A 27,431-nucleotide genomic window follows, 5' to 3' on the forward strand; every position below is an offset into this window, starting at 1 on the left:
CAAGTAGTTTATGGCTATGTTTTAATTAGCTCAATGGACTATATTAGTGTTAATATTAGCTTTTAAGTCTGTGATGAGGTCTTTGCGGAGATGACGAGATCAATATGATTAGTGTCATCTCTTGCGATCAGTAAAGAACAAGAATTTTGAGTCACTATATCTTATTGAAAAATGTGTTAAACTTCACTCAACCTGATTGAGCTATTTCTACTACTTGGTTTTGTTATGTTATGCTAAAAAAATCCACTAGATGTCGCTGTGTCTTTAAATAGCATGCATTTTAGTTCGCCTTCTTACAGGAAGTCAGCAACAAAAAAGTCTCTCCAGACATGAGGACTCATTTTTTTGGTCTCATTTTCAAAACGTAGGCATATTCTTTTAACATATCATAGTCTCAGAGGTCTTACCGAACAGAATTATGTAACTTGATACTAAAATAAAAGTCTAATTAAGGGCAAATAATTTTCTAAAAACGAATGATGAAATTAAAATGTACTATTTTCTACTAAATAAAACAACTTTTGATTATTCAATGTTGTTAATATGGTACATTTAATGTTATGCCATTGTATATATATATATATATATATATATATATATATATCCACAAACAGAAAAAAAAATGAAAAAATACTAAAAATGCAGGTTTAAAATACTAAATACCTGAAATACTAGGTCAACAGCATACCTACAGTAGTATCCTCTCATTAGCAAAATTACCAGTATGTCATTATTTCAAAATACTTCAGCACATTGTAATCTTGGAAGATCATCAAGTTCATTTTATCTTATCTACCCACATTAAGGCCACATAATTCATCAGCAGTTTACAGTCCTGTCAGTGGCTGGCAGGAATACAACGGCTGTTAGCCAAAAGTAAGATAAGTAATGTTATGGGCGGGCGTTTTCAAGTTTCTGCTCTGTAACAGAAGAAGCACAGTATGCACACAACTTAGAGGGAGAGTTGGAGTGTTTTGAAGTGGGGTTGTATGAGGTACTTATCCATAGTCAGTGTATTACCTACAGTAGATGACAGTCGGCGTGCCCCCAGTTTGTAAAAACAGACAGGAGTACCAGCACGGGAGCAAAGCAATGCACTCCTGTGGACGGGGGCAGCAGCAAAACGTGGCTTCGGCGACAGCATAGATGGATACAGTGGCTTCAGCTTCCCGTCAGAAACGGCGGACTGACAGCAAAGTAAAGCAGTAAAATATTCTAAATATAGCGTATACTTAAACCGATACTGATATTTTTAGGCATGCCTTTCTTTTAGGTGCTAAAAAACATATGTTGCCGGCCCAGTCCACAGCAGTACATTGCTTTGGTTCTGTGCGGTAACTCCCGTCTGCTTCTCCAAACTAGGAGTGTGCCAACTGTCCTCTACTGTAGGTAATACACTGACTATGGATAAGTACCTCATACAACCCCACTTTAAAACACCAAAACTATCCTTTTAAAAGCAGATTTCAAGAAACATTTATGAAACATACATCACGACAAAGCAATTTCCAATAGATCTTAATGATTAGGTAAAATTTAAGAGGCTTTGTGACTCTAAAACAAGTCTGAGTGACTGTACGTCATGACCGGTTATCTATTCGATAATTCCAGATGAGAGTTCAAACTACTGAAGATAATCATGCATTTGTTTTAGATCCAAATAAAGTAAAAATGTGAAAAACAACATTGTTTGCTATTTCTTTACTCAAACTGAAAATAAAAATAAGCGCAAAAAAAGACTTGTCGCTGTATGTCGGTCTTGGATTATCAATGTGGTATCAAAAAGCTTCTTATCAAACTCTGTGTGGTTCTTAATGACATGCCCTGCGTTCGCATGAGGGGGAAAGTGCCATGTCAGTCCAGGAGAAAGGGCGCCCAACAGAGGCTGATCTTAGTTCAGTTCAGTATCCTTCATTGTCCCAGGTCACCTCATAGTCTGGATACTGAGCCTTCAGTTTCTCAGTAGCTATTGCGTGGTTCGCTCTTCCAAATCCCTGTAACGAAAAAGTACCACATCAATGTTCCATTAGCATGAGAAAATAAGCTCAAATAATCAATATTTAACACTGATGATAAAGTGAAAGGGATCGCTCATAGTGACAAACCCATCATTAATTAACTCTGCAGTATTATGGAGCTTTTTTAGCCTCTTTCAGCTCAGAGTTTTGGTTTTACGGCACTTTTACTCTATGTACTGGCATTGTTTTTATTCAGCAGAATTCTCTTACTATGGAGTATCCATAGACGTGGATCTTCTTGGCCTGGGGATCGTGATTTATCCTCCCTCCTCCGATACACTCACAGTCCAGGTGGCCGTCCTTTTCCAGCTCCTCAGAAACCTTATCATAGATATCAGCTGCGAGACAAGGCATAAGATGGGTGAGCAATGCATTTTTTACTATTTTCTGACATTTTATAGACCAAACGATTAATCAATAAATCTAGAAAATAATCAGCAGATTAATTGATAATGACAATAATTGTTAACTGCAGCTGTAGATAAAATTATTTAGGATCCAATCACTTTTCTTTTCCCATGGATCTCTAGATATTGGGACCAATCACAAGCATAAATCTGATCCAAACCCCATTACTACAAACACAGTTTCTGGCCATCACTGGTTCACTATTAAGACCATACACTAGTTCAGGGGTCTGAAACCTGCGGCTCCAGAGCCACATGCGTCTCTTTAGCTCCTCTCCAGTGGCTTTTAAAAATGAAAATGAATAACTGTTTTTTGTTTACATTTTCATTTTTATTTATCATTGTTGTAGGTCTATGATACGACGGTACGACAGCGTATTAGGGCCACATTGAGGAAAAATAAATAAATCTGAGATTTCGAGAATAAAGTTGTAATGTTACGAAAATAAAGTAATGATATTATAAAGTATTAATTTTACGTGTTATTTTCTTTTTTCTCGTAAAGTTATGACTTTATTCTCGTAATATTAAGACTTTTTTTCTCGTAAAGTTATGACTTTATTCTCGTAAAGAAGTTGTAGTTTTATTGCCTGAACCTAAAGAAATTGTAGTTTTGTTGCTAAACCTAAAGAAGTTGTAGTTTTATTGCCTAAACCTAAAGAAGATGTAGTTGTGTTGCCTAAACCTAAAGAAGATGTACTTTTATTGCCTAAACCTAAAGAAGTTGTAGTTTTATTGCCTAAACCTAAAAAAGTTTTAGTTTTATTGCCTAAGCTTAAAGAAGTTGTAGTTTTATTGCCTAAACCTAAAGAAGTTGTAGTTTTATTGCCTAAACCTAAAAAAGTTTTAGTTTTATTGCCTAAGCTTAAAGAAGTTGTAGTTTTATTGCCTAAACCTAAAAAAGTTTTAGTTTTATTGCCTAAGCTTAAAGAAGTTGTAGTTTTATTGCCTAAACCTAAAAAAGTTTTAGTTTTATTGCCTAAGCTTAAAGAAGTTGTAGTTTTATTGCCTAAACCTAAAGAAGTTTTAGTTTTATTGCCTAAGCTTAAAGAAGTTGTAGTTTTATTGCCTAAACCTAAAGAAGATGTAGTTGTGTTGCCTAAACCTAAAGAAGATGTACTTTTATTGCCTAAACCTAAAGAAGTTGTAGTTTTATTGCCTAAACCTAAAGAAATTGTAGTTTTGTTGCTAAACCTAAAGAAGTTGTAGTTTTATTGCCTAAACCTAAAGAAGTTGTAGTTTTATTGCCTAAACCTAAAGAAATTGTAGTTTTGTTGCTAAACCTAAAGAAGTTGTAGTTTTATTGCCTAACCCTAAAGAAATTGTAGTTTTGTTGCTAAACCTAAAGAAGTTGTAGTTTTATTGCCTAAACCTAAAGAAATTGTAGTTTTGTTGCTAAACCTAAAGAAGTTGTAGTTTTATTGCCTAAACCTAAAGAAGATGTAGTTGTGTTGCCTAAACCTAAAGAAGATGTACTTTTATTGCCTAAACCTAAAGAAGTTGTAGTTTTATTGCCTAAACCTAAAAAAGTTGTAGTTTTATTGCCTAAGCTTAAAGAAGTTGTAGTTTTATTGCCTAAGCTTAAAGAAGTTGTAGTTTTATTGCCTAAACCTAAAAAAGTTTGTTTTATTGCCTAAGCTTAAAGAAGTTGTAGTTTTATTGCCTAAACCTAAAAAAGTTTTAGTTTTATTGCCTAAGCTTAAAGAAGTTGTAGTTTTATTGCCTAAACCTAAAGAAGTTGTAGTTTTGTTGTTGTTATGACTTTATTCTCGTAATGTTACGACTTCTTTTCTCGTAATATTGCGACTTTTCACGTTAAATTATGACTTAATTCTCGTAATATGAGTTTTTTCTCGTAATATTATGACTATATTCTGTAAATCTCAGATTTTTTTCCCCTCAATTTGGTCCTAATACTCCGTAGTCTATTGTCTCTTTGGCCCTCACTGCATTAGACTTATATACTACATACTTAGACTATAAACTGTGTTATCTTCATCACAATGATCAAATGTTTTGCAGCTCCAGACAGATTTTCTTTTGTTTGTTTTTTTGCCTACAATGGCTCTTTTGATAGTAAAGGTGGCTGACCCCTGATCTAGATGGCAACAAAGGGACACTTTTGAACCAATCTCATTAATTGTATAGGCTACTTTTAAAGTAAAATCCTACATCATTCAGTGATCACATTCACAGTTTGAACATGAACTTCATGACTCACCATGAAACTCAGCCCAGCCGTATCCTCGGACTATATCTATCTCTGCGTCGTCTCCCGGCTCTTTGCTGTGCACTCTGATGAGGACGTACTTGAAGACGCCGGACGGGTCGATGTCTGTTCGGGGGATGTTGGCCATCAGAGCCGCCGCCCTGGTCTGTGTGCACATCTCCAGACTGCTCACTGAACACACTGCTAACAGACCAACTAACAGACTAAATACTCGTGTTCTCTCAACCAGCTCCGTGTCTGGACTACACAGAGAGCTGGAACAGCTCCCGAAGCACGTTTATAGTGTCTTGTTTTAGACGTAAATGGACCAACATGAAGTCTTTATAACTGAAACACCACAACAAGTCTCGTCTGGTTCCGCCATGCAGCATCAACACAAACACTTCCGGTGGTCACAGCCTTCAAAATAAAAGACATACTGATTATTGTGTTGTAACCAGGGTGTGAAATTAACCTTTTTCCTCACCTGCTACATCTCAGTACACAATCACATTACAATCTTTACCAACAATGACTACAACATCAAAAGCGACAGCAACAAAACACAACAATATTCAAGACACGACCCAACACACAACACAGGACCCTATAGGTTCAAGTTACAGTTTTTCTCAATTGTTTACACACAAATACTGGTACTTGACACACAATGACCACAACATGTAACTCATGCACCAACCCCCTGAACCAATTCTGCTAAACTACAAGCACAATTCCTGCTTTACACTCAAATTGCAGTTCTAAAACACACTTTTTTCAAAACACTACACACAATTCTCTGCATTTGGCACAATCTTCATGAAGAAAATCTCGTTTTCAAAAGGAACACACTGTCATTCAAAATTATAAAGTCAATTGCCCTACTATGCACACTGACTCATCACATGGGCAAACACCTGTCACACAGTGTTACAATTAGCAATCAGTTGATGCTTTTCATGGCTGGATTCGACATGCTGAGCGATATTTCCCCCGCTGCTTGGCCAGGGAAAACATTGCTTGTGATGTGGATGAGGTGCTGTGGCCAGACCGAAACAGAAGAGAGGATGCAGCATAGTTTTTTTTAAATTTTTTTTTACTGTAACTGTATACAGTAAATTCTTCTGTTGTTGTGTATGTAGACCACTGTATGTGCAACGTTGTGTTGGTTGGGATGTACACTGTGTACATTGTTTTTGTGGGGAAAATAAAATATATTTGTTACCGTGTATTTGTGTGTTCTGAGTATAAAAACAATATTCTAAAATATTTTACAACACACTTATGTATGTACTGTCTGTAGTAAGTGTAACACTGAACAAAAAAAAGGCCTAAGTCATTATGATGAATGGAGAAGAAGTGTTTTCCATTCATCATAGTGTTTTACATTGAGCACATCAGTGTTCAACTGGTTCTTATAAATGTCTATTCATATGATGGTTTGTGTGTGTCATTTGAAAACAAAATACCATTTTGAGAAGAAATAACATTGTTTTGAATGTAAAGTTTCATTTTGCAGGAGAATTGAGGGGTTTTGCCCATTGTGTGTGTGTTTTTTGATTTGTGTGTAGAGTTCTGAGAGTATGAGGCATGCTTTCAGAAAATGTGTGTAAACAATCGAGAAAAACTGTAATACTATTCACAGAGTATAGTGGTAAATATGATTCATTAGTGGTTTGACCATAGCATATTATGTCAAAATACAAAAATATACAAAAACAGAACAAGCAACAACTTATTTTACCATAAATATTAACGTGACTTTGTATTTATCCAACATTAAACCTTTTATGATTTGATGTTAGCTAAATATCAGCAGACACAGAGAGTTGTTGAGCTAGGAGATGTTTTTTCAATAATATTTTCAATAGATTTTTGCTATTTAAAATTGTAAACACTGAGTCAGCGGTACCAGACTGTAGAATTATGGAATATATATCATGTAACCTTAATCCTTGACTATATTTGGTAACACTTCAATTACAGGTCTGCAAATTTCATGGTAATTAGCTGATAAATAGATAAATGATAGAATTATTAAATAATATTTATAACTAAGTAATTTTCAATACATTTTGAGGTAAATATTGGGGTAATTTGACAGAAATTCCAAAGAAATTTCAAATAGGTTACTTGCTAATTATCACCTAATCACCATGAAATTGGCTGACCTGTAAAATGAAGTGTCATCATATATTTAATTTAGGCTTTTGAATTGCTTTTTAAAAATAATATTCTTAATATAAGGAAAACCTGTCTGCCATGGTGGCAGGTGACCTGAAGTTTTCACCTAATGCTAATTTCATTCCCTGGTTGTAACGGTAGTTTGCATCCTTAATGTTACACTACTGCCATCTTCTGGAGTTAGTTAAACCCTACAGTGTTCAATATGTCAGATTTTCCTCATCTCATTTCGAAGCTGACCAAGTATCTACAGTTTCAGGTATGGTACCTTGATCACAAACCCTTTTTGACTCATTTGTTCCATATTATAGTACAATATTATGATATTGTAATTATTATACTGACCCCAATTAGTGATCTGTGAGTTCACTGAGTAGGTGGGACGATAAACTGCATATTACATTAGAAATCACATTACAGTAAAACTATCTGAAATAAAATTTAAAAAAATCCCCTCTTTTATTTTGAAGGCAATGCGACTATACCAGAAGTAATCAGAACTAGCCGCAAAGCATTCTGGTAGTTGCAGTCCAGAGCAGACGAAGGAAGGGAAGACTACAGACTTATGTGTGGAAATTAATATACTTATTTAGTTTTATGTGGAAGATATAAAAAGCAAACAAAGAAATAAAGTGAAACACAACACACATTGTTGTGTGTATTTCCTTTTTATATGTACATTTAATGTCATAATTGAATGGAAACATTTGTTAAAAGACAATTATTTAGCATTTTGTTTTTAATACCTAATAATTCAACGATTTTTATTGTAACATGAATTTTCCATGCCACATTAAAATCAAGTCACAACACAGAAAGCGCAGACAGAATGGAAAGGACGCGAATGCAGTAGACACCTTTTACAAAGGAAAAAACAAAACATTTATTTTGTTATCTGGGGTAGAACATTCAACGTGACCACACAGAAAGTAATTACATGTCATGATAAATATAAATTCACAATGACTTAATATTAACTAAGCATTAAAGGTGGCTAATTCTAGTGAAAATGTTGGTAAAGTAGCTTATACAATCCGTTAAATCTCACAAAGTCACACTTGTTTCCTCTAACATGGATTAAATGAGTTGAAAAAGCCACATACAGTAAACTGCACTAATCCTCACCAGGATTGTATAATTGTTTATATTAGCAAAAACGTATTAATGCCACAAGAATAATCCAACATTCATGGGCTATCTTGCAAATTCTTCAAAAAGGCGCACAGACACTGAATTGCTGCTTCCTAAATGTAAGTTTTGCAGCGCTACATGTCAAGCGTTGTCTGTGGCGCTTAACGCCAGCACACCTGAGTGCATATTGGAATGTCTTATGCTGCAGCAAACTTCTTGATAATGATTTTTAGAGGGTTAAATTGTTTTCATGTTCCCCCTCAGCCTATAATGCAAAGGGGGTTGCCACAATAAAAGCAATTCAATCCAATCCAACAAAGCGGCCCATAAATAGAGTTTATGGTGCAAAACATGTCCCTTAAATATAATACAATGCAGTACAAGAACATCACATACGTCAAAAACAACCACTGTCAACTAAAACTGATCACTACTTCAAACCATAGTTATATTTGTATTGTAAGTAAATTGGTGAATTCAACACTAAAACACGTGTTACTGTCAAAAAAGACAAATGGTAAACATTAAGTCTGTGAGTAAATGTGTTTTTTTTTGGCAGATTAGATGCAAGTTTTGTTCAGTAATTTAATGACGCATCATTCGTTTATGTATTTTCAATGGGGAGTGTGTTATTCTAGTTGAACATATCATGAAAAACTCACTTTTTTCAGTGCTTGTGCACATACATTTGAGTATCTGGAGTGCCTACCAACCCACAACATGTGAAATAAGACAACCCAGTCAGTTTTTTTTGGCGATCAGAAAACATGTGATTCAACAAGCCATTCAGATTTGGCTCCCCTTCCTATGTCACATGCAGGCTCATTAGAATATATCACCCACAGCTTGAGAACTACCTTTGCAAAGGTACACCATATTTTTCTCGCAAGCCAATCAGAGCAGACTGGGCTTCTTAGGGAGGGGGTCTTAAAGAGACAGGCGCTAAAACGGAGCGTTTCAGACAGAGAGCAAATACAGATATATTCAGACAGACAGTAGGAGAAAAATAATGTGTTTTTTGAACATTAAAGCATGTAAACATGTTCTAGTTGAAACCCAAAATACAAGTATGTACATGGAAATGAGCATGATATGTCCCCTTTAAACTACTGTGTCATCCTACATTTTATAATAGGCATCAAGAAAACAAAATGTGTATGTGAGTGATTCAAGAGCTCTTTTCTATCAGTTGTCGATTTGTATTATGAAAACACAAGTTGGACCATTAGATCTTTTTTGGAAGATCCCATGATTGGTTTTCTGTCTTCACAGTCTAAAAATTTGTCTATAATAAAAAAACATATCTGGCTCACAATGTCAGTTTTTGAAGAGACTGATCCAAACAGCCTTTAGGTTTCCAGAGACTGGAGTTTGTCTCTCTCAACAAATGTTTATAACATGCAAATGCCTGCTGTTCACCACATCTGTATGTTATTGATTATTTAAAGTTAAGGTGGGCAGATTAAAATGTGAATAAAACTGCTACCTGACAAACATCTTTGAATATAAAAATAGTGATTGCTTACATAACAAACTGGTAGTTATCTCCACAGTATGCTTCAGTGCTTCAGAGTACAGTCACTCTTTCAACAACAAAAAAAAAAAAACGCTGGCATTTTTTACATTCCATACAATCAAAAATTGGTTTGACTTTTCAAGAATAAAAATTACATTCAGACCTCCCCTGTGCCACCAGGGGCGTACTATGTTTTGAAACCTATACAGTACAGGGCAGTCAGACAGTATTTGGTCAGTGAAATGTTTTTCATGGTGTTGGCTCTGTGCTTCAGTACATTAGATTTGAAATGGAATAAAAACTGTGAAGTCAAAGGAGGAGTTGTTGTTGTTTTTATACAGTCCTACAATTTTAGTTGACAGAGAGTAAATGGACGAGTCAACATAGTGAATAGAGGCGACACACGTCAGCTAAAACCACAATATCAATCTATATTTCATCTGCTTGGCAGTAATGTTAGCAGACCAGATGGAGGTCTCTCCATGAACATGATTTAGATCTGATCCTAGTGTTGGCCTTTCCTACCTCAGCGGGGCTCTGCAGCGTGTCTCCCTGCTCTCTCCGGCTGCGAGCGGAGCAGGGAGACATCGGCACCCGATCGGTAATGAGACGGTAACGTAACTCGTTTGCGGAGCCCCGTCACTTCACAAGACACGAGAAACCTCTGTTGGTCTGGAGGAGCTGCAGCAGTTATTTTTTTGCACAAACGTCCACTGTACATTCACTACATATTCTCAGAGCTAAACTAACTCTTCTGCAGTGTGGAGTGAGCGCGCGTTCACGTCTAGAGGTGGAGCGAGTACGCGAGAACGCGTGCGCTGTCTGAGTGAAGGCAGGCAGGCAGAGGAGGAGAGACGGCGGCCACACGCGAGCGCGCATATGCGAGCGCGCATGTGTCCCGACCCGCTACATTTATACGCTTATAAAGTTACAAACAATCCCTTTAAATAACGCTCACATTCAGCTCTTTAAACCCATAGTTTCATTTCAGATCCAATGTGCTGGAGTACAGAGCCAACACAAGCAAAAACCTATTAACTGTTTTCTAACTGCACTGTATGCTGTTATAGTATCTAGATGGGGCTTTCACTGCCTCCTTTCTTCTTCCTATCGCAAACTCGGAGTAAGATGAAGACCAGGACCGCGGCGAGCAGGAGGACAAAGAGAAAGAGAAGCGTTCCCCACGCTCCCGGGGTCAGGGCCTTCTTCATCCCAACTGTCTCTGCCGGCAGCAAACTGGTCAGATTCAGCATGTAGCCCAGAGCCCAACCCACCGAGGTGTCCCCCGCCTGTGAGGATCAGCAACAAGTGATTACAGCGAGTTAGTGGAAAATGGGTCTTTAGGATATAGTTTTTTTGTAAAATGACAATGAAGTTCTCACCTTCTTCTGGAAGGAAATGCGTGGGAACGACGTCTCATCAAAGCCGTATCCTCTCAACATGAGAATCTTAATGAACACAGATATAGCACAGTAGTCCTGCAGACGAGACTTTTGCTGTGGAGCAAGAAGCAGCATCTGGAACAAAGACCAATACTGTGTCACAATGTTCCACAATACAACATAAAAATAACATAAAAAATGACTTATCCGCCCAAATCTATATGTGGTACCAGTGGCGGACTCAGGCTGTCTAAGGGGCAGGGGGGAAAAAAATGAAAAGGCACAAGCGCACAGAAATTTTCTAGCATGTAGTGCAGCCTATACAGCACTGCATCACGTTTTCTCCATGTTAAGGTTATCCATTAATGCACTGCATCTTGTTTTCTCCACTGGAAGAGCACCCTAGAGGCACTTTGTCATGTTTTATCCACCATAGGGGCATCCGAGAGAGCACCTTTGCTGCGTTTTTTTCAAACATGGGGGCAACGAGTAGGTTGCCACCCTCCTGACTCCACCAGTTGACCGGCTGATGGGAAATGTCGATAGTTTTGCAGATATTTGGTTATAAACCACACATAAACTCCACACATGCACAGACACATATGACATATCATAAATAAATGGAAGAGAATTTGAAAAGAGCATTAGCCTACTTGTTTGAAAGTCATCCCGCACACACTTTTGGATGCCTCCTCCAGTTGTGAAGGAGTGCTCGCAGTGATGCTGGTGGTGCGCTGCAGGAAGGCGTGCACGTAGAAGAATGCAGAGAACGCCTGATGCATAGAAAGAGGGCAAAATACAAGACTCAGACTGCAGCAATTAATAGCACATGGAAAATAATTTACCTGTGAGAGAAAAAGAACATAATAAATAATATGTATAGCCTATGTTTCTATGTTTTTCTTAGCACTTTGAGGCCTTATTGTGCTTATTGTAGTGTGTAAGCTACTGTGAAAATTTTAATTGATTATATTTTTTGCTGCAAATATTTTTACCTAAGTTTATTTTTGAAAGCAGGACTTCTATTTGTAACAGGATATTCTTATTTTGTGGCGTTGCTACTTTTACTGAAGGAAAGATTGTCCATTCTGCTCATAGGTTTCCATTTAAAGTATACAGTTTCAAATAACTGCTGATCCAAATATAAGGGTCTATATATTTTTTGGTTTGTGTGCTATAGCTTACAGTTATGTTGGCTATGTATATAATCTTTGATAGAACACACTATGGCTGTCTGTGGTTCAGAAAATGGCAAAGAATGCTCAGTTTGTAAGCATCACTGTGTCTGCACCCCGTTGTGTGCACGCCTGACCTTTAGTCTATGATGCTACCAGTGTGTACAACAGCCGTTCTTACCATGAAGCTACCGGTGACATTTGGCTGAAAGACTTTGTCGAAGGAGCACTGGGAGTAGGGGCAGCTGTCGAAGGAGAAGATCTCGGACACGGTGCTCAGACAGCGTTCGTAATGTCCGCCGCCCTGTACTGTCAGAGAGGCCTTGGAGTCGTAGGAGCTGGGTCTGTACTTTTCTGTACACGGAGAGTCAAATATGCTGCTCAACTTTACTGTTCTATTGTGGCCTGCAGGATAGCAGGGGTGAGTGACAGACCCGGAGTAACCCTGAGACTGAGAGAGAGAGAGAGACATAGAGACTGATATGATACACTGCCTTAACAAACCCATTAAAAATACTATTAGAATTATATCAGAGTAAGGGTTAAATCAGCAGCAACTGGACTTGGTTTAGATTCTTGAAGACGTTTCAATTCTCATCCAAGAAGCTTCTTCAGTTCTTGCTGAATGGTAGGGGATCCCAGGAATTTAACCTCTGTGGGGTCATTAGCAGGAAAATAGAAACCACTCAGTACATTGGTGCTTCTAGGTGTGACGACAGTAGTTATGGTTCGTTAGAGTCAGCTGAAGCCTAGTGCGAATGACTGCCACATGGGTCGTTGGAGCTGTTAGAGTCAGTTGATGTCAGGTGTGAATGACTGTCCAGTGAGGTCAAGTATGAATGGTTGTTTAATCTCCTGGGCAGGGATGCCAGGACAGCATTGTAGGTGGATGATGGGTGATGCCTTAGGCCTCCTCCTCTGGTGAGTGATAGCTTCTCTACTTTGGCATAGATGGCCTCTATCACTCCTCTCTTTCTCCTCTTCTCCTCTTTCCCCTACCATTCAGCCAGAACTGAAGAAGCTTCTTGACCAATACTGGCTGATTTTATTGGGATCATTTAGTTGATCACAGATTTATCAGTATGATCTGTTGGTGAATAGCAGTAACCTGCTACTGCAGTAAACATACTTTTGTCCACCAGAGGGGACACGTTCACTTTTGCTCAGTAACTATGTTGGTCACAATTCTCTGATCACCAAATTGAAGGGATCTTTATAAAAAAATATCTGTTTATGCTATATGTGACAAGTGTTGTCGCTGCCTATATGATGACAAAATAACTACCAGATTCAGCTATAGTGAGCGTGTCGTGTTACACTACCTTCACTATATGAGCCAGCAGTCTCTTGAGGAACTGGTCCTGCCCGTAGCACAGGAAGCTGTGTGTATACAGAGAGTACTCCTGGCCATAAAGACGCAGCTTTATCATGTCGTGTTCGTCCTCTACTTCCTCCTGAGTGGCAAATGTTATCTGGGTGGACGCCCCGCCGAAATCAAGCGCTCCCACCGTGGGCCTGCCGGGGCTGAACCAGCGCCCCACGAAACCATACTGCGGAGAAATAATAAGAGAAACAGAAGCAGAACACAATGGGCTTTTTTTTTTCCTGGTCATTATCTTCAGAACAGCTGTCTGTTTCACACACATGCTGATAACAAGCATCGGAGGGAATACTGATATATGATCATTAGTGTTGCACTATGTGTCATCAGTCAACCTCTGAATGAGCTTTAAAGAGACAAACACACCCAGTCAGATAACCTTTGCAACAATCAAAGCAGACCTATTGTGCTTTTGAGATTTTTTCCCTTTCCTTTCATGTAGTTTTTTGTGCATGTAAAAGGTCTGCAAAGTTACAAAAGCCTAAAGTCCACACCAAAGGGAGTTATTCTCCCTATTATTTAGCCGGTATGAGAAAAATAAAGTGTTTTTTAAGCATATAAACATGTTCTAGTAGAAACTCAAAATACAAGTATGCACCTGAAAATAAGCATAATAATAATAACTTGGATTTATATAGCGCCTTTCAAGAAACCCAAGGATGCTTAACATAGACATAATAGACACAACAAACAGAACATAACAGTAGCTAGAGGTCAAAGGCCTTGTTGAAGAGATGGGTTTTAAGGAGTTTTTTGAAGCTGTCCAGAGATGGGGTGCGCTGTGGGGATAATAGGTCCTCTTTAAGTGCAAAAATTAAAATATTTTAACTAACTGTCTTGGTAAATTATTCTTATTCAAGCTGCTGTTTGACACTATTGTTGCTGTACATGATGTGATTTCTAAATGAATCATCATAGTTGATTTAGATACTGACAACAAAAACACACTTCATATAAGTTATGGTACCTTTATGAAGTTCTCTAAGAGATAGTTGACGGTGACCCAGCCGTACGCGCCCTCATCTTGACCGCTCAGTATGGCCGCCCCCTGGTAGCTGAAAGGGTAGGACTGGATTTTGTGGCCCACTTCCTGCAGAATCTGAGCTGACAGCTTTGGGCTTGAGTCGCTGGTTGGGAGAAACAAGAGTCTTCTTTTACTAAATGTGTTACAGCTGCAGTTATCACTCACTGTTTTACTGCCACAAGAAACGTCTGGTTGCACTCCTGACATCTGACACTGTAAAGATTCAACTGACCTTAAGGGCTTACTCTTTTGAAGGTTTCATGGAGTGAAATCAATTACACATGTTTGTCAGTAGGACCAGATGCAGCAGCCTGACGACACTTTCAACCAGCCGAACAGACTCCACAAAAGCCTTGAAGTGGACCCGTCCCAGACGGACAGCTTCTACACTTGCATCTTTTGATCTGTAAATAGTTTCTATCTTTTGAATTGTTTAATCCAAATCCTCCTTTGCAGTCAACAATTCAAATATTTATCATATGAAAAACTTTAAGACTGTCCCAGATTTTGTGCCCAAATCCTACGAACATATGTATCAGATAAATCAACAAAGATTTCTCTGAGCAGCAGAGTAAGAAAAGGCCTGAGAGCGTGTTAACAACAGTTAAATTAGTTAATTCATGTACATTGTATGGTGTTACATTTTATGAGTGCAAAGGGATGTTAAGTCTATTTCTGGTTTTGCCGGGCCAATTCGGTGTACAAGTTTAAACTGAACCATAATTTGTCATTATGACATGTGCAGACCTCCGCCAAGGCAGGTTTCATGTATGTCGTTGCCAAACTATCAAAACTATCTACTACAAACTACAAACTATCATTCATGCTTTTATTTCTTCACGGTTGGATTATTGCAATGGTCTTTTAATGGGTATAATATATATATATATATATAAGAAATAAAAAAATAGACTCCAAAAGTGTGCAAAATGCAGCAGCGAGACTTCTAATAAAACTCAAGAAAAGAGAACACATCACCCCAATTTTAATGATCTTACTCTGAGACGTTTGCTGTTCGGGCTCCTCGGCTGTAGAACAACCTGCCTAAGGAACTCCGGTTGCGACATCAGTATCTACTTTAAATCATGCTTAAAGACTTATCCATATCGAAAGGCTTTCCTATAATCTTTCAAAAGTTTTTCTTAACTATTGATTTGCACTGTGCAAATGATCGGAGAATCGAAGAAGAGGTTGCAGTGTAGTCGTTCAGTGTTTTAGGTTTATCCCTCTTTCTCATTGATGGATTATGATTATTGTTGTGTTTTATTTGTTTGTTATAAAGCACTTTGTAATGTGAGTTTTGATAGGTGAATAAACTTTAATATTTATATCATGTTACCTTGATGACGCCAATTGTGGGTTTTTATTTTACGTATTTTACTGCCTATTTGAACGTCTTTGAACAAGCCAAAAAAAAATCAATTAACTTGTTTTTGTCAAACTATCGATAAATTATTGATGAATAAACCAGGTGTTTAATATAGTCCAATGCTTGCATTCCTCTGATTTCATGTGTTTTTAATATACCGTCTTAAATCCTTCATGTTAATGTTTCTGTGTCAATTTAAGTATGTCTGGCTGAACACCCATGTGCCATTCTCCTTTTTTATCTTTTTTGTTTTTTTTACACCTCCAGGCTTCCCTTGGTAACCGTGATAACCCTGTGTTTAACGTCAAAACGCTATGAATTGTGGGTAATTCCCTCAGGCAAAGTCTGCAGAAATGCAGAGTGTTAGAGTGTCATGGAGCAGCTGCTGAGTCACCTTTGGTAAAATACGGTTTACCCGTCCAGTCCGGTGTTTGAAATTTCTTTTACAGGCCCAACCCCAAATTGTTTCGAGACAGATAGAAATAGGCAGGCTGTGTCTTGCCTCTCATTTCACACTGCAGCTTTTGTGTAGCTTATGTGTGCACTAAGCTAATGATTTACATGTTCACCTCCGACTGAGTGATCGGGCTTCTGTTTTTGCTGCGTTATCGCATGAAGTCAGAGCCAACATGTAGGGATGTTGACCGTGTCTGAGTGCTCTGTCAACACCTCTACTCTCAAAGCACCATGCAGTCAAACAGTCTTACTCGAAATGTCTTGACAAGACAGCAAACCTCACACTAGTCCACTTCTGTTTACAGCAGCAGGGGTGCTCAGCGTTTTGTATCTTGAGGCCCTCTTCTGATTGTTAAAACATTTCCGAGGATCCCAAATAAATAACAAACTGGGCTATAAATATGTATTATGCCACTGTCAGGTGTAATGACCCACATAAATATTCAGCTCACCCTCACCCATCACTGTCTGCCAATATGAATCCAAAGAATTCAGGGTCACTGTTGCAGAGTTGTCTCTAAAATCACTTTTTCGTTTCAAAAACGGCTCCATTTTGTGTCACTGCATCCGAGACACATATATCTGTAAAGTGGAGACTCGTGGGTACCCATAGAACCATTGTCATTCAGAGGTCAGAGGTCAAGGACCCCTTTGAATATGGCCATGCCAGTTTTTCCTCGCCAAAATGTAGCTTAAATTTGGAGCGTTGTTTAGCCTCCTTCACGACAAGCTAGTGCATGGTTGGTATCAATGGATTCCTTTGTTTTTTTAGTTTCATATGACGCCAGCATCTCCACTCTAGTTGTGGTTCTCCGGTTTCCTCCCACAGTCCAAAGACATGCAGTCATTGTTGACTGGTGTGAATGTGAGCTTGAATGGTTGTCTGTCTCTATGTGTCAGACCTGTGATAGTTACAGTAGGCGACCTGTCCAGACCTGAATAGGATCAATGGTTACAGATAATGGATGGATGGATGAATGAATGGATGGACTGAACAACTTCTAAAGGCGGGAAAATCAAGAGGCACCAACTTACAGTGGTCTGTTAAGTTCATATGTGTTGGAGGACAGGCGATATATGTTTGTATTCCCTCACGTAAATAAATAAAGAAAGGATGAGTACCTACAGGGCTTAACAGACACAGGCTACCGACATAATCTATGTTATATAAGATAACATATGCAAGTTCACTTAGTCAGAACATGTCGGTATGATTCCTCAGGGTCTGAATGTCTGCATATAACAGGTTTTATATTGCATAAGGTGCATAAATTATGTTTTGAAGAGCACTTTATTGTAGATGAACGTTGTGTTTCATTATTATTACACTATATAAATGGATTAGCGTGGGACAGTCTTACATTCATAGAACTACAATGGAGATTAAGTTTAGTCACATCGAAACAAAACCAAAATGAACACAGACAGAGACAGTCTGGATACACAGACACACACAAACACACTGTGACTCACTGCAGAAGCCTCATGCCAGCTGTGGCTCCCAGGTACACAGGTGTGAGCTGGTGTCTTTCTTTGGGGATGTCCTTCACGGCCTGGTTCAGACAGGCCTCTAAGCTCTGCCCGGCTGCTCCTATCTGGCCCGCATAGCTGGAGATCCCTCCGCCTAGGTGAGCGAGTGATTAACAAAAACATCTGATTACGTGATCGACATGTAGAGTCTTGTTCTTGTGTTCTTACTGTTGTGGAACACACCCGCATTATGATGTAAACCCAACACACTCACAACAATAGAGATTACCCAGTTACCTGGAAAAGCAACTGCATGATGATCAACTGTGAGGAATCAACAGAAGTCACTGTGATGACAACAAATGCACTACACTACAGGTGAATAGGGTAAAAAAAAATAACTAATAGACATCACCATGAAACTTCCCCAGTTGATTACTTACATTGAGACAATGTTTTTTTGTATTACAAGTTTTCTGAAAATGTATGTTTAAATATGCAAATGAGGCATTATTTTATTAAATGTGTGCTAATTTGCATACACTTCCTGAACAGAAATCTGAATATTGGATAAAGCCAGGTTTAAAATTATTGTTTCATTTTGTTGACATATTAGACTCAAACGTCAAACGTCAAATGAGGCATTATCCGATGCTAACTTTTGATGAATTTAGGAGAAATCTACAGACTCAAATAGACAAAGTGTAGTAAAATAAACACCTAAATGTGTATTTTGGATGTTTTCTTTCCAATAATCTTAAAGAAGACATCTTATGGAAGCAAAATAGACCCAAATCTCGAAATTGACCCGTGCATGAAAACAATGTTTATTGCCTGGGGTGTCTCCCCTTAATTATTAATATCTCAGGCAATGGTGAATCAGGAGTGAGTCAGAGTTGAGCTCTGTCCTTTACCACCCCTGTCCTGCCAAAGGGTCTTTATTTTTCTTGGCTTGGATAAACAATTTTTTTTTATTCCAATTAGTCATGAACATGGTGTTGACACTCATGTCATGTGTCATAATTGTGGAAATGCCACAGTCAGAAGTGACCTTTGATCCTTAGATGGATGTCTTTCAAATTAAAAAAAGTGCATCTATCTATCTATCTATCTATCTATCTATCTATCTATCTATCTCTTTTTATCTTTCCAAACCACTCCCACAGTTGTCATTCTCAGACATCCATCTAAGGATCAAAGTTCACTTCTGTCTGTGACATTTTCACAACTATGAAACATGACATGAGTGTCAACACCATGTTCATGACTAATTGGAAAAAAACAAACATTTGTTTATCCAAGCCAAGAAACATAAAGACCCTTTGGCAGGACAGGGGTGGCAAAGCACAGAGCTCAACTCTGACTCACTCCTGATTCACCATTGCCCGAGATAAAGATTTGCTTCACTTGCTGTGTTGTGATAATATCATGAATTCGCAGGAAACAGCCAGCATTATTTCACATCTCACCCACAGGTGAACATAACAAGAGGGGCGGAGGGGTCATATTGTGTGCATATTCCTGTTATAGTTTCACTTTCAAAAGATTAAAGGTATATTCCACCAAAAGAAACTGTGTTTTGAATATTAAAAGTTCACACTCTGAGGCTGAAATGTTTGTAGCTAATGTGGGATGGAAAGCAGAGATGGTAAAGATCCAAAATATTCACAATTTGCAAACATTCATTGGCCAACTCAAAACAGATTATGATTGCACAGTTGGTCATGTAAGGGTTAAAAATACTGTTCATGGTCAATATAGCACTATAAAAACTTACATCAGTTACCTTGAACAACAGACTTTATTCATCCTAATTACGACTTGGATGTTGGATCTTGGACTTGTAAATTATTTACAAGTGGGACACTTTAATTACAGTAACAAAGGTTTCCAAGGGCGTAAAATAACGTCCATAAAAAAATGTCATACCACTCCCACAGCTTATTCTGGGGGCGGTTACCTGAGCCGGTTTTATACCAGCTTTTATACCAGTTCTTTACTTGTGACACTGACCTTCTTGTGTTGCCGCTGTGCACACAGGCCTACTTGGCTGATAACTTAGCTTTGTCTTTACTTCAGGAGGGGACTTCTTATCAGTCGCTGTCCATTGACGGGGGTTCTGAATTAATGTTGATGTGGCATATTGTGAAGGGAGGGAAGGGTCTCCAAAACGTCCGTAGCCCAGAGGCCTAAAGAAATATTAAGGTGCTTCTGGCTGTTGTGAATGTGTTGTTACTGTTGTGAATCTGAGCTGACTACAGACGCTATCCTCTGAGGGAAGAAAGTAATATACAGTATATATGCAAAACAAACACATGTTGTTCTTTGTTTTTTGTTGGAGAAAGTGCTGAAACTTACCTTTAACATGACATTCAGTGTGCTGGGTGACCACGCCCGTGCCATTTTGCTTGTCTGCTGGCCACTTGTATATATACAAAGCTGTGTGCGAAGATCCAGCATCCAAGACAATCCCATACTAGAAAGAGCAACAGGAAGAGAGAAGGAAAACATCAAAAGAGTGACAGCCTTGAAAAGGGGCGTCCAGTTAACCAGACACAGGAGCATGAAAGACATTTAGTGGAGTTTTGGCATCTGGAAGGCATCTGGCTGCAGACGAGGTTAACTAGTGATGCTGCTCTTCAAAGGTAGACCTCATGGTGTTATTTTACACAAGTACATATTTGTGTTGGACAGAAACTGATTGTGCTCCATTTTTACTCCATCTATAAACATTTGTTTTTAATTTTTATTGCACAGCTCTTCCTCTGTGACAGGAAAGGTTTTCAAAAACAATTTTATTTCACAAATTGTATCAAAAGATAAAAATCAAAGTTGACAAACTTTTTTGGACTTAAAAATATTCACATTAACCTTATTGATGTTAGCTCTAAAGCAGGGAGCATATTGAAAATGTTTCTCCATGTGATCACAGTCTTTACATCTTTGCTCTTTACATTTTCAATCTAAATGACATTGCTGATTACGGTTTTGATGTACGACTTTGGTGTTGTATATACTGGATTTACAAATTTCAGTTTGTTCTCTTCAGTCTCCCACCATTTTTCTAAAGCTTTGTCCAATCGATCAATACTTTTCTCCGTTTTTTTGATTCTTTGTTCACCGTGGAGGCATGCGAGAAAAACAAAGTTTTCATCAAGAATTCAAGGTAACACGGGGTGAGTAATTGATATCCAAATGTTCATTTGGGGGGTGAAGTTTTCCAACACAGTCTCTAGGCACTTCGTGAAATAGTCACAAAATTTAATCAATTTGATTTGTGTACATAGACACAAATTTCGTTTTTTTTGGATGACGCTCAGCACGACTTTCAACGTATTTTTTGTGCGTTTTCCTACAAATGTCCAGCAACATGTGACGCACATTTCCGCTCTATTCTTTTCAAAATAAAACTACTTAGTTAGGTTTAGGATAATATCGTGGTTAAAATAACTCTGGAAGGGCCGTAACTTAAATAGGGAACTTAAGTGACAAAAACTACTTAGTTGGGTTTAGGAAAAGATCGTGGTTTGGGTGAAAACAACTCCAGTGCCGTAACTTCAGTAGGGAAGTTACATGACAAATAAATCAACTTTGACTTCTGGTTTCACACGGGATATGAACACCAGTCTCCTGGGCAAAAGCCCGGTGTTTTTTGACCCACCCATCCACTCCGGCCTCCTCTCTACGCAGCATTGTTTAGCAGAAAATACTTCCTCAAATGCATGAGTCTACTCTACTCACTGTGATGAAAAACCTGTTGCCCTGACAGTGCTTCCACTTCCACTGCCATGTGGAATATTAAGCAACTTTAATCTCTGCTTAAATGAAAGGAAAACACTCTGAATGTGTAGAAATCCAGCCATACGAGAAGGGATGTGACTGACGATCATATGACAAGCGACCACACAGACACACAAACATAAATCCACGTGCAGCAATACACGCACATACACATCATTCTATACTCATTTGCGAACACACAACTTCTCAAATCAGTAGAACAGGTGAACAGCAACATCATGAGGAAGCGGTACATGTTATTGCTCATAATATTTTCTCATTATTGCTGTGCAGTGAGTTGTAAGGATTCGCTCCAACACTTGCCAAACACAGAGAGCAGAGAGCAGCTCTAATGATCTGTTTTGTCCTTTCCTTTGATCCACCCTATGGGAACTGTTGCACCTCTATCCCTGCAAAATGTAAGAAAACCCCTTTTGTGTCCTCTTTTGTGACTGGCCGACTACATTGATACCGAGTGAAAGGGCAGCTACATTATACTTACTAAAAAAGGAACCATGGGATATATAGCCGCTAACACAAAACCGAGGGAGTGGAGGGAACAGAAGCTGGAACTGACATCACGTGCAGCAGTCCTGCTCTGAATGTCAAAGCCACTTAAACCTTTATTTCCATTCTGAATGTAAAAGGCAGTCTCTGACATCAGCAGGTCGCTCCACAGGTAAATATTATTTGTTTCATAACAATGAGGCAGCAGTTTATCAGTGTTTCAGCCATGAGGCTATCTCGTGAAAGGCAACACACTGTCCTCAGCTGATCTTCAGCAGGAGAGGGATGAGTGACAGCTTAAGCTGTGGCCAGGAACCAAACACACAGATAACTAGAAGGCCAGATAACCTCCGCCAAGTCCAAACGCCCTATCTCGCAATGTTAATGAAAGTGGAAAATAATTTTTGTATCCACCCCATGCTTCAGATATGCTGCAAAAATGTAAACCTGCAGTTGGCATCATTGGACAAAAATTCCATAATAACCTTTCAGCATATTGTAATTCAAGTGTTCTGAGAGATAACTAGACTTCTGCACCTCCTCATGGCTCTGTTTTCAGGCTTTAGAAAATCTAGAAGAAGAAGATATGATATCATTTTCAAGTTTTCACAGATAACAAATTATATTTGACTGATGGTTATGCAAAGTTAATTTCACATTTAATTTCATAGAGTTTCTTTGGAGTTGCCTACATAATATTTTTCAACTTTGTGTCTGAATTTCAAATTTAATTTTGGCATCCAGTAGGCACTGAATTGGTGATTTGCAGGTAAAAAAAAGTCAAACTGATGAGGTTAAAACTAGACCAAAATTGGTTATGCTATTGTCACTGAAATTGCTATATTTCCATATGAACGAGGCTACTTACACGTTGATATATAACTATTGAAATGCTGTTGGAACAATAATTATGTGTATCCTGGAGATTTATATTCTCTTTTCATCCAAATTTTACAGGTCTTTTGACCTGCAAATCATCAAATCAGTGCTTCCAAGGCAGGTATTTCGGTTCGTATTAAAATGTTTCATACTCTGTAACATACCCCAGAGGGTATCATGGAGAATAAAACTTAATTAGTGTGCACGATTTAGTGATTCATGCTCTTGGTTTAATAATTTATGACAGCAAACGCCTCTGGCGTTACACATTCAGTCAGCTGGAAGTTTGAAAAAGATGACGACAAAGACATTAATGAGGCGCTCCAGAACCCTGAAGCCGGGTTTTTTTGGACCAGATGACACCTGCAGTATCATCAAAGTTTTAGTCTAAGATCTAAATAAAACTGTATTAAATCGCAGCGATCCATAGCGAGAGTGTGAAGTGAACATGAAGGACAAATTGGCATAAAGGTGACAAAGTATAGCCTGCTAAATCAAGCCCGGTCTCACCAAATGGCGTATGACTGAGTGCAATAACAACACCTTTGTTGTTTTTGGCGTGTCATTTGTACGTCTGTACTGACTGCAAGGTAAACCCATCCATGTAAATATACTACACTACAGTGATGTAGAATAAAAAGTGAGAAAGACTGCTTATGGTGGATCGGTTCCGATTCCGTAGGTGTAAAATAGGCGTTGGTGTAATGGGTACCAAACTTGTGACCTTAGTGATGCTGAGTGAATGAACCCTTAGATGATGGTTCTATGAATGTAATTTACAATCTGCACAGGTTGTCCGGTAAGAACATGAATATGATGATGATGTATCAATTAGTCCAGGTCACACACAATCTCTTTGAGATACCACTCATTTATTGACTGATGATGGTTTGTAAATCCTTTTGTGAATAGTGTGGATAGTGTTTATTTCTCATGGACGCACAGGAAAGACCATATCAATAATAAATAGAAAAGAGTCCAGAAAGGTGCAACACTGATACTGAGCTGAGTTGGAGGACAAATGAGGCTTGCGATCTGCGCAGAATGTGATTGGAATAACAGCACTCTCTGATCATGTGAAGACCATGCACCAAGCCACAGGCTATTGGTCCATGCATGTGATCAATGCATGGGCTGGTGAGGGGATGCTTTTGGGTTAAACTGCTGCACCTTCTGAACAGTAGGCTATTGTGTTACTTATTTTACTTTGTTTACGTCGTTATTTTTAAGCCTAACCATGATGTTTTTCCTAAACCTAACTAAGTGGTGTTGTTACCTAAACCTAACTGTGGACATTACCATAGTCTTGTTGTCTAAACAAAACCGCCACCATTTCACAGCAACAGTGTGGCATTAAATGCGTTATCATGACACGCAGAATGTCCTTAAAATATTGTGCTATTTATACGCCTTCCAATGAGATGGGGTTGACGAAATCAGACCAGGAATTATTAAATGGAGAGTACAAATTATTAAACAATGACACCTTGGGCTCTCTAACAATTCACACATACGGTATAGTAGGGGTTTAAGCAAATATTGAAAAAATATTATGTTTTGTGATACTGTATCGATTCTCAAAAACACAGTATCAGTTTTTATTTAATAGTTTACATACAAAGATGAACTTAGTCAATACTTTATTTCATTTGCAAAGAGATGTGCCCTCTCAGTGTATGTACCCTCTCAAAGTAGTGTCATGATGTTGATGATACAGGGATTGTGATAAATGCAAATGCAGATCCCACTGTTCTGATTGCATAAAAAAGTAAATTTTTTTGCATAAGCATATTGTGGGGTGTTCTTTATTACAACGGAGTATTAGGGCCACATTGAGGGGAAAAAAATCTGAGATTTCGAGAATAAAGTCATAGGTTTACGAGAAAACAGTTGTAATATTATGGGAATAAAGTCAGAAGTTTACAAGAAAGAAAGTTGTAATATTACGAAAATAAAGTCATAATATTATAAAGTAGTAATTTTACGTGTTATTTTAGAGGGGAAATAGAGCAGCCTGCCACCTGTGTGAAAATGAGGAACGTGGAGCATCTTATGAAGTTATACTTCAGTAAAGGTTTCACAAATAAGGAAATACTTAATCTTTTGGCACACCAGCACCACATTGTCATAAGTATCAGAGATTGTGCAAGAAACTGCGTTTCCAAAGAATCCAAAGAATGAACCACACTGATGGGGAAACTACTTTTGTGGATGAGGAAATTACTTTTTTTTTTACGTTAAGTTATGACTTTATTCTTGTAATATTACGACTTTTTTCTCATACAGTTATGACTTTATTCTCGTAATATTACAACTTTTTTTCTGGTAAAGTTATGACTTTATTCTCGGAATATTATGACTTTTTTTCTAGTAAAGTTATGACTTTATTCTCGTAATATTATGACTTTTTTATCAGAAAAATTATGACTTTACTCTCATTAAATTATGACTTTTTTCTCATAATATTATGACTTTATTCTTGAAATCTCCGATTTTTTTCCCCTCAATGTGGCCCTAATACTCTGTCGTACTTTATACTGTTTTCCTAAAATTAGTTTTAAAAAAAATCACAATATATCGCCTTACTTACTACATCGCAATATATTGAACTGTAACCCCTGTATCATGATATCATATCGCCAGATTCTGGATAATACACAGCCCTAAAATATTGCCACATGACTTTGGTATTTGATTTAATATTGTTACACCTGGACTTCCATACACTTAAGGTGCAACAGCTGAGCAGAGAATATAAAAACAAAAAGGATGCAATTGTGAACTTAACAACAAAAAAAACAAATAAACTTAACAACATCTAATGCCACAGAATCCTCTATTAACACAGTTTTTTTTTTGTTTACAATAACACAATATTTCCCTTTCCCATGTATGCAAACCTGCAGCACTGGACAGCTTTGGTTACTCTACATGTTGCTGACAAACAAGATCCAAAAATATACCCAACGGAACCGACCTTACCATGAACCCCGGTGCCTCCAGGACGTCTTCGGTGGGAATCGTCAGTAGCAGGATCGCAACAAGTCCGAACACCAGCAGCAAGATGGGCACGATGTGGTGAGCTGAGCGCTGAGCCATGAAGCCAGAGAGACGGAGCAAAGTCTGTGCACTGCCTGCATGGAAATATGAGACTTAAGAGTGGTTGAAGTGGCTGATGGCATTAAAAAAAACACAGCCCGCCTATGTTGCATTCACGCTTCACCTGCTGCCTGCCTCCTGTTTTACATTTCACTTGACATAGCAAAGTATGACCTGGATTTATGTTCTTCCTGAGTGCAGCCAAGTCCTCCTCCATGCGCCTGAAACTCCTCGCTTAGTGAATGAATTCACAGCTCCAAGGCTACTGGTGCCATGGAGGGAAAAATGTTTACTCATATAGTATCTCAGCTTAATCACTTCCTTGTTTATCCCACACTGTTAAGAATTTCCCAGTAAAATAACAGTAAAGAACTGGCAGCAGGGTTGCCTTTATCTTACTGTAAAATTAACATTATTATACTGTTGATGAAATTTACAGCTTTGTACTGTTAATGAGAAATACAGTTTGAACTAGTTTTTTTTTTATTTCACAGTATTTTACAGTTAATTTACTGTTTAAAGATATAGCTGTTTTTCCACCTTTATTTTACATTATCTTACTGATTTGTGTTAATGCACTATTTAGGTTGTATTTTTTAACATACATTTTAATTAACATTATTTTTTCACCTTTATTTTACATTATCTTACTGATTTGTTTTAATGCACTATTTAGGTTGTATTTTTTAACATACATTTTAATTAACATTATTTTTTCACCTTTATTTTACATTATCTTACTGATTTGTTTTAATGAACTATTTAGGTTGTATTTTTTAACATACATTTTAATTAACATTATTTTTTCACCTTTCTTTTACATTATCTTACTGATTTGTTTTAATTGCACTATTTAGGTTGTATTTTTTAACATACATTTTAATTAACATTATTTTTTCACCTTTCTTTTACATTATCTTACTGATTTGTTTTAATGCACTATTTAGGTTGTATTTTTTTTACATACATTTTAATAAACATATTGTTTTGCTTAGATGAATAGACTTAGCAGGTTACACACATAGGAATAGTCACACTAAATACAATTAAAGGCACTTGTTAGGAAAAAGGCTATACTAGACTTGTTGACACTTTTCCCAAAAATGTATGTCTATAGCTGGCTACAAGCACAGAATGCAAACCATGACAACATGTGAGTGAAGAACAATAAAGCTAATACACTGCTTTTCCAATCATGTACAATGTACAAGCCTCACATGTGCAGATCAGGTCCCAGAATTAAAAAAAATACTGCATGAAACTGTTACTGATGATACTTTAGACAGTTGATCAGCAGTAAAGTGATGTTTTTTAAGAATGCATTATAGTTCAGTTAGAAAACGGCCTATGAGCGTAATGTAACAGGTTTTCTTTTGTATTAACAGTAAAGCACTGTTTTTAGCAATAACAGGTTAATACTGTTGAAATCCTGCTGTAAATTAAC

The 27,431-nt window shown here is 37.8% G+C and overlaps 2 protein-coding genes and 1 long non-coding RNA gene across 4 annotated transcripts; 1 reads left to right on the plus strand and 2 right to left on the minus strand.

The window, feature by feature from the left end:
• Positions 1–533: 533 nt before the first annotated feature.
• Positions 534–5,041, minus strand: phpt1 (phosphohistidine phosphatase 1). The gene is made up of 3 exons (XM_037753419.1): positions 4,647–5,041; positions 2,229–2,356; positions 534–1,994 (listed from the first exon to the last, which is right to left on the minus strand). The coding sequence occupies exons 1-3, from the start codon at positions 4,810–4,812 to the stop codon at positions 1,902–1,904; spliced, it is 387 nt and encodes a 128-aa protein (XP_037609347.1). The 5' UTR covers positions 4,813–5,041; the 3' UTR covers positions 534–1,901.
• Positions 5,042–7,427: 2,386 nt separating this feature from the next.
• Positions 7,428–7,959, plus strand: LOC119477817. Its single transcript, XR_005204321.1, has 2 exons — positions 7,428–7,747; positions 7,809–7,959. It is a non-coding gene; the product is annotated as an uncharacterized LOC119477817 (long non-coding RNA).
• Positions 7,960–10,305: 2,346 nt separating this feature from the next.
• LOC119478820 (ectonucleoside triphosphate diphosphohydrolase 2) lies at positions 10,306–26,283 on the minus strand. 2 transcript variants are annotated; one of them, XM_037753815.1, is made up of 10 exons: positions 26,162–26,283; positions 25,871–26,022; positions 20,081–20,198; positions 17,726–17,876; positions 14,371–14,530; positions 13,345–13,572; positions 12,204–12,473; positions 11,501–11,620; positions 10,848–10,982; positions 10,306–10,754 (listed from the first exon to the last, which is right to left on the minus strand). In XM_037753815.1, exons 1-10 carry the CDS (start codon positions 26,202–26,204, stop codon positions 10,539–10,541), a joined length of 1,593 nt encoding a protein of 530 aa, XP_037609743.1. In that variant the 5' UTR covers positions 26,205–26,283; the 3' UTR covers positions 10,306–10,538. The 2 variants fall into 2 exon arrangements, with proteins under 2 accessions (XP_037609743.1, XP_037609744.1); XM_037753816.1 differs by having other exon boundaries at positions 26,112–26,208.
• Between the last annotated feature and the right edge of the window lie 1,148 nt (positions 26,284–27,431).

The sequence above is a fragment of the Sebastes umbrosus genome, chromosome 19 (genome assembly GCF_015220745.1).
Source record: "Sebastes umbrosus isolate fSebUmb1 chromosome 19, fSebUmb1.pri, whole genome shotgun sequence".
NCBI lineage: Eukaryota > Metazoa > Chordata > Actinopteri > Perciformes > Sebastidae > Sebastes > Sebastes umbrosus.

Coding starts and splice junctions, on each gene's coding strand:
- LOC119478820 (XM_037753815.1), bottom strand. CDS start 26,204: ATGGAGGAGGACTTGGCTGCACTCAGGAAGAACATAAATCCAG. Junction 26,023..26,161: donor CAGGAAGAACATAAATCCAG/GTCATACTTTGC, acceptor ATTTCCATGCAG/GCAGTGCACAGACTTTGCTC. Junction 10,755..10,847: donor GCATTTCCTTCCAGAAGAAG/GTGAGAACTTCA, acceptor TGATCCTCACAG/GCGGGGGACACCTCGGTGGG.
- phpt1 (XM_037753419.1), bottom strand. CDS start 4,812: ATGTGCACACAGACCAGGGCGGCGGCTCTGATGGCCAACATCCCCCGA. Junction 2,357..4,646: donor CGGCTGGGCTGAGTTTCATG/GTGAGTCATGAA, acceptor CTTGTCTCGCAG/CTGATATCTATGATAAGGTT. Junction 1,995..2,228: donor ACGTCTATGGATACTCCATA/GTAAGAGAATTC, acceptor TTTTCGTTACAG/GGATTTGGAAGAGCGAACCA.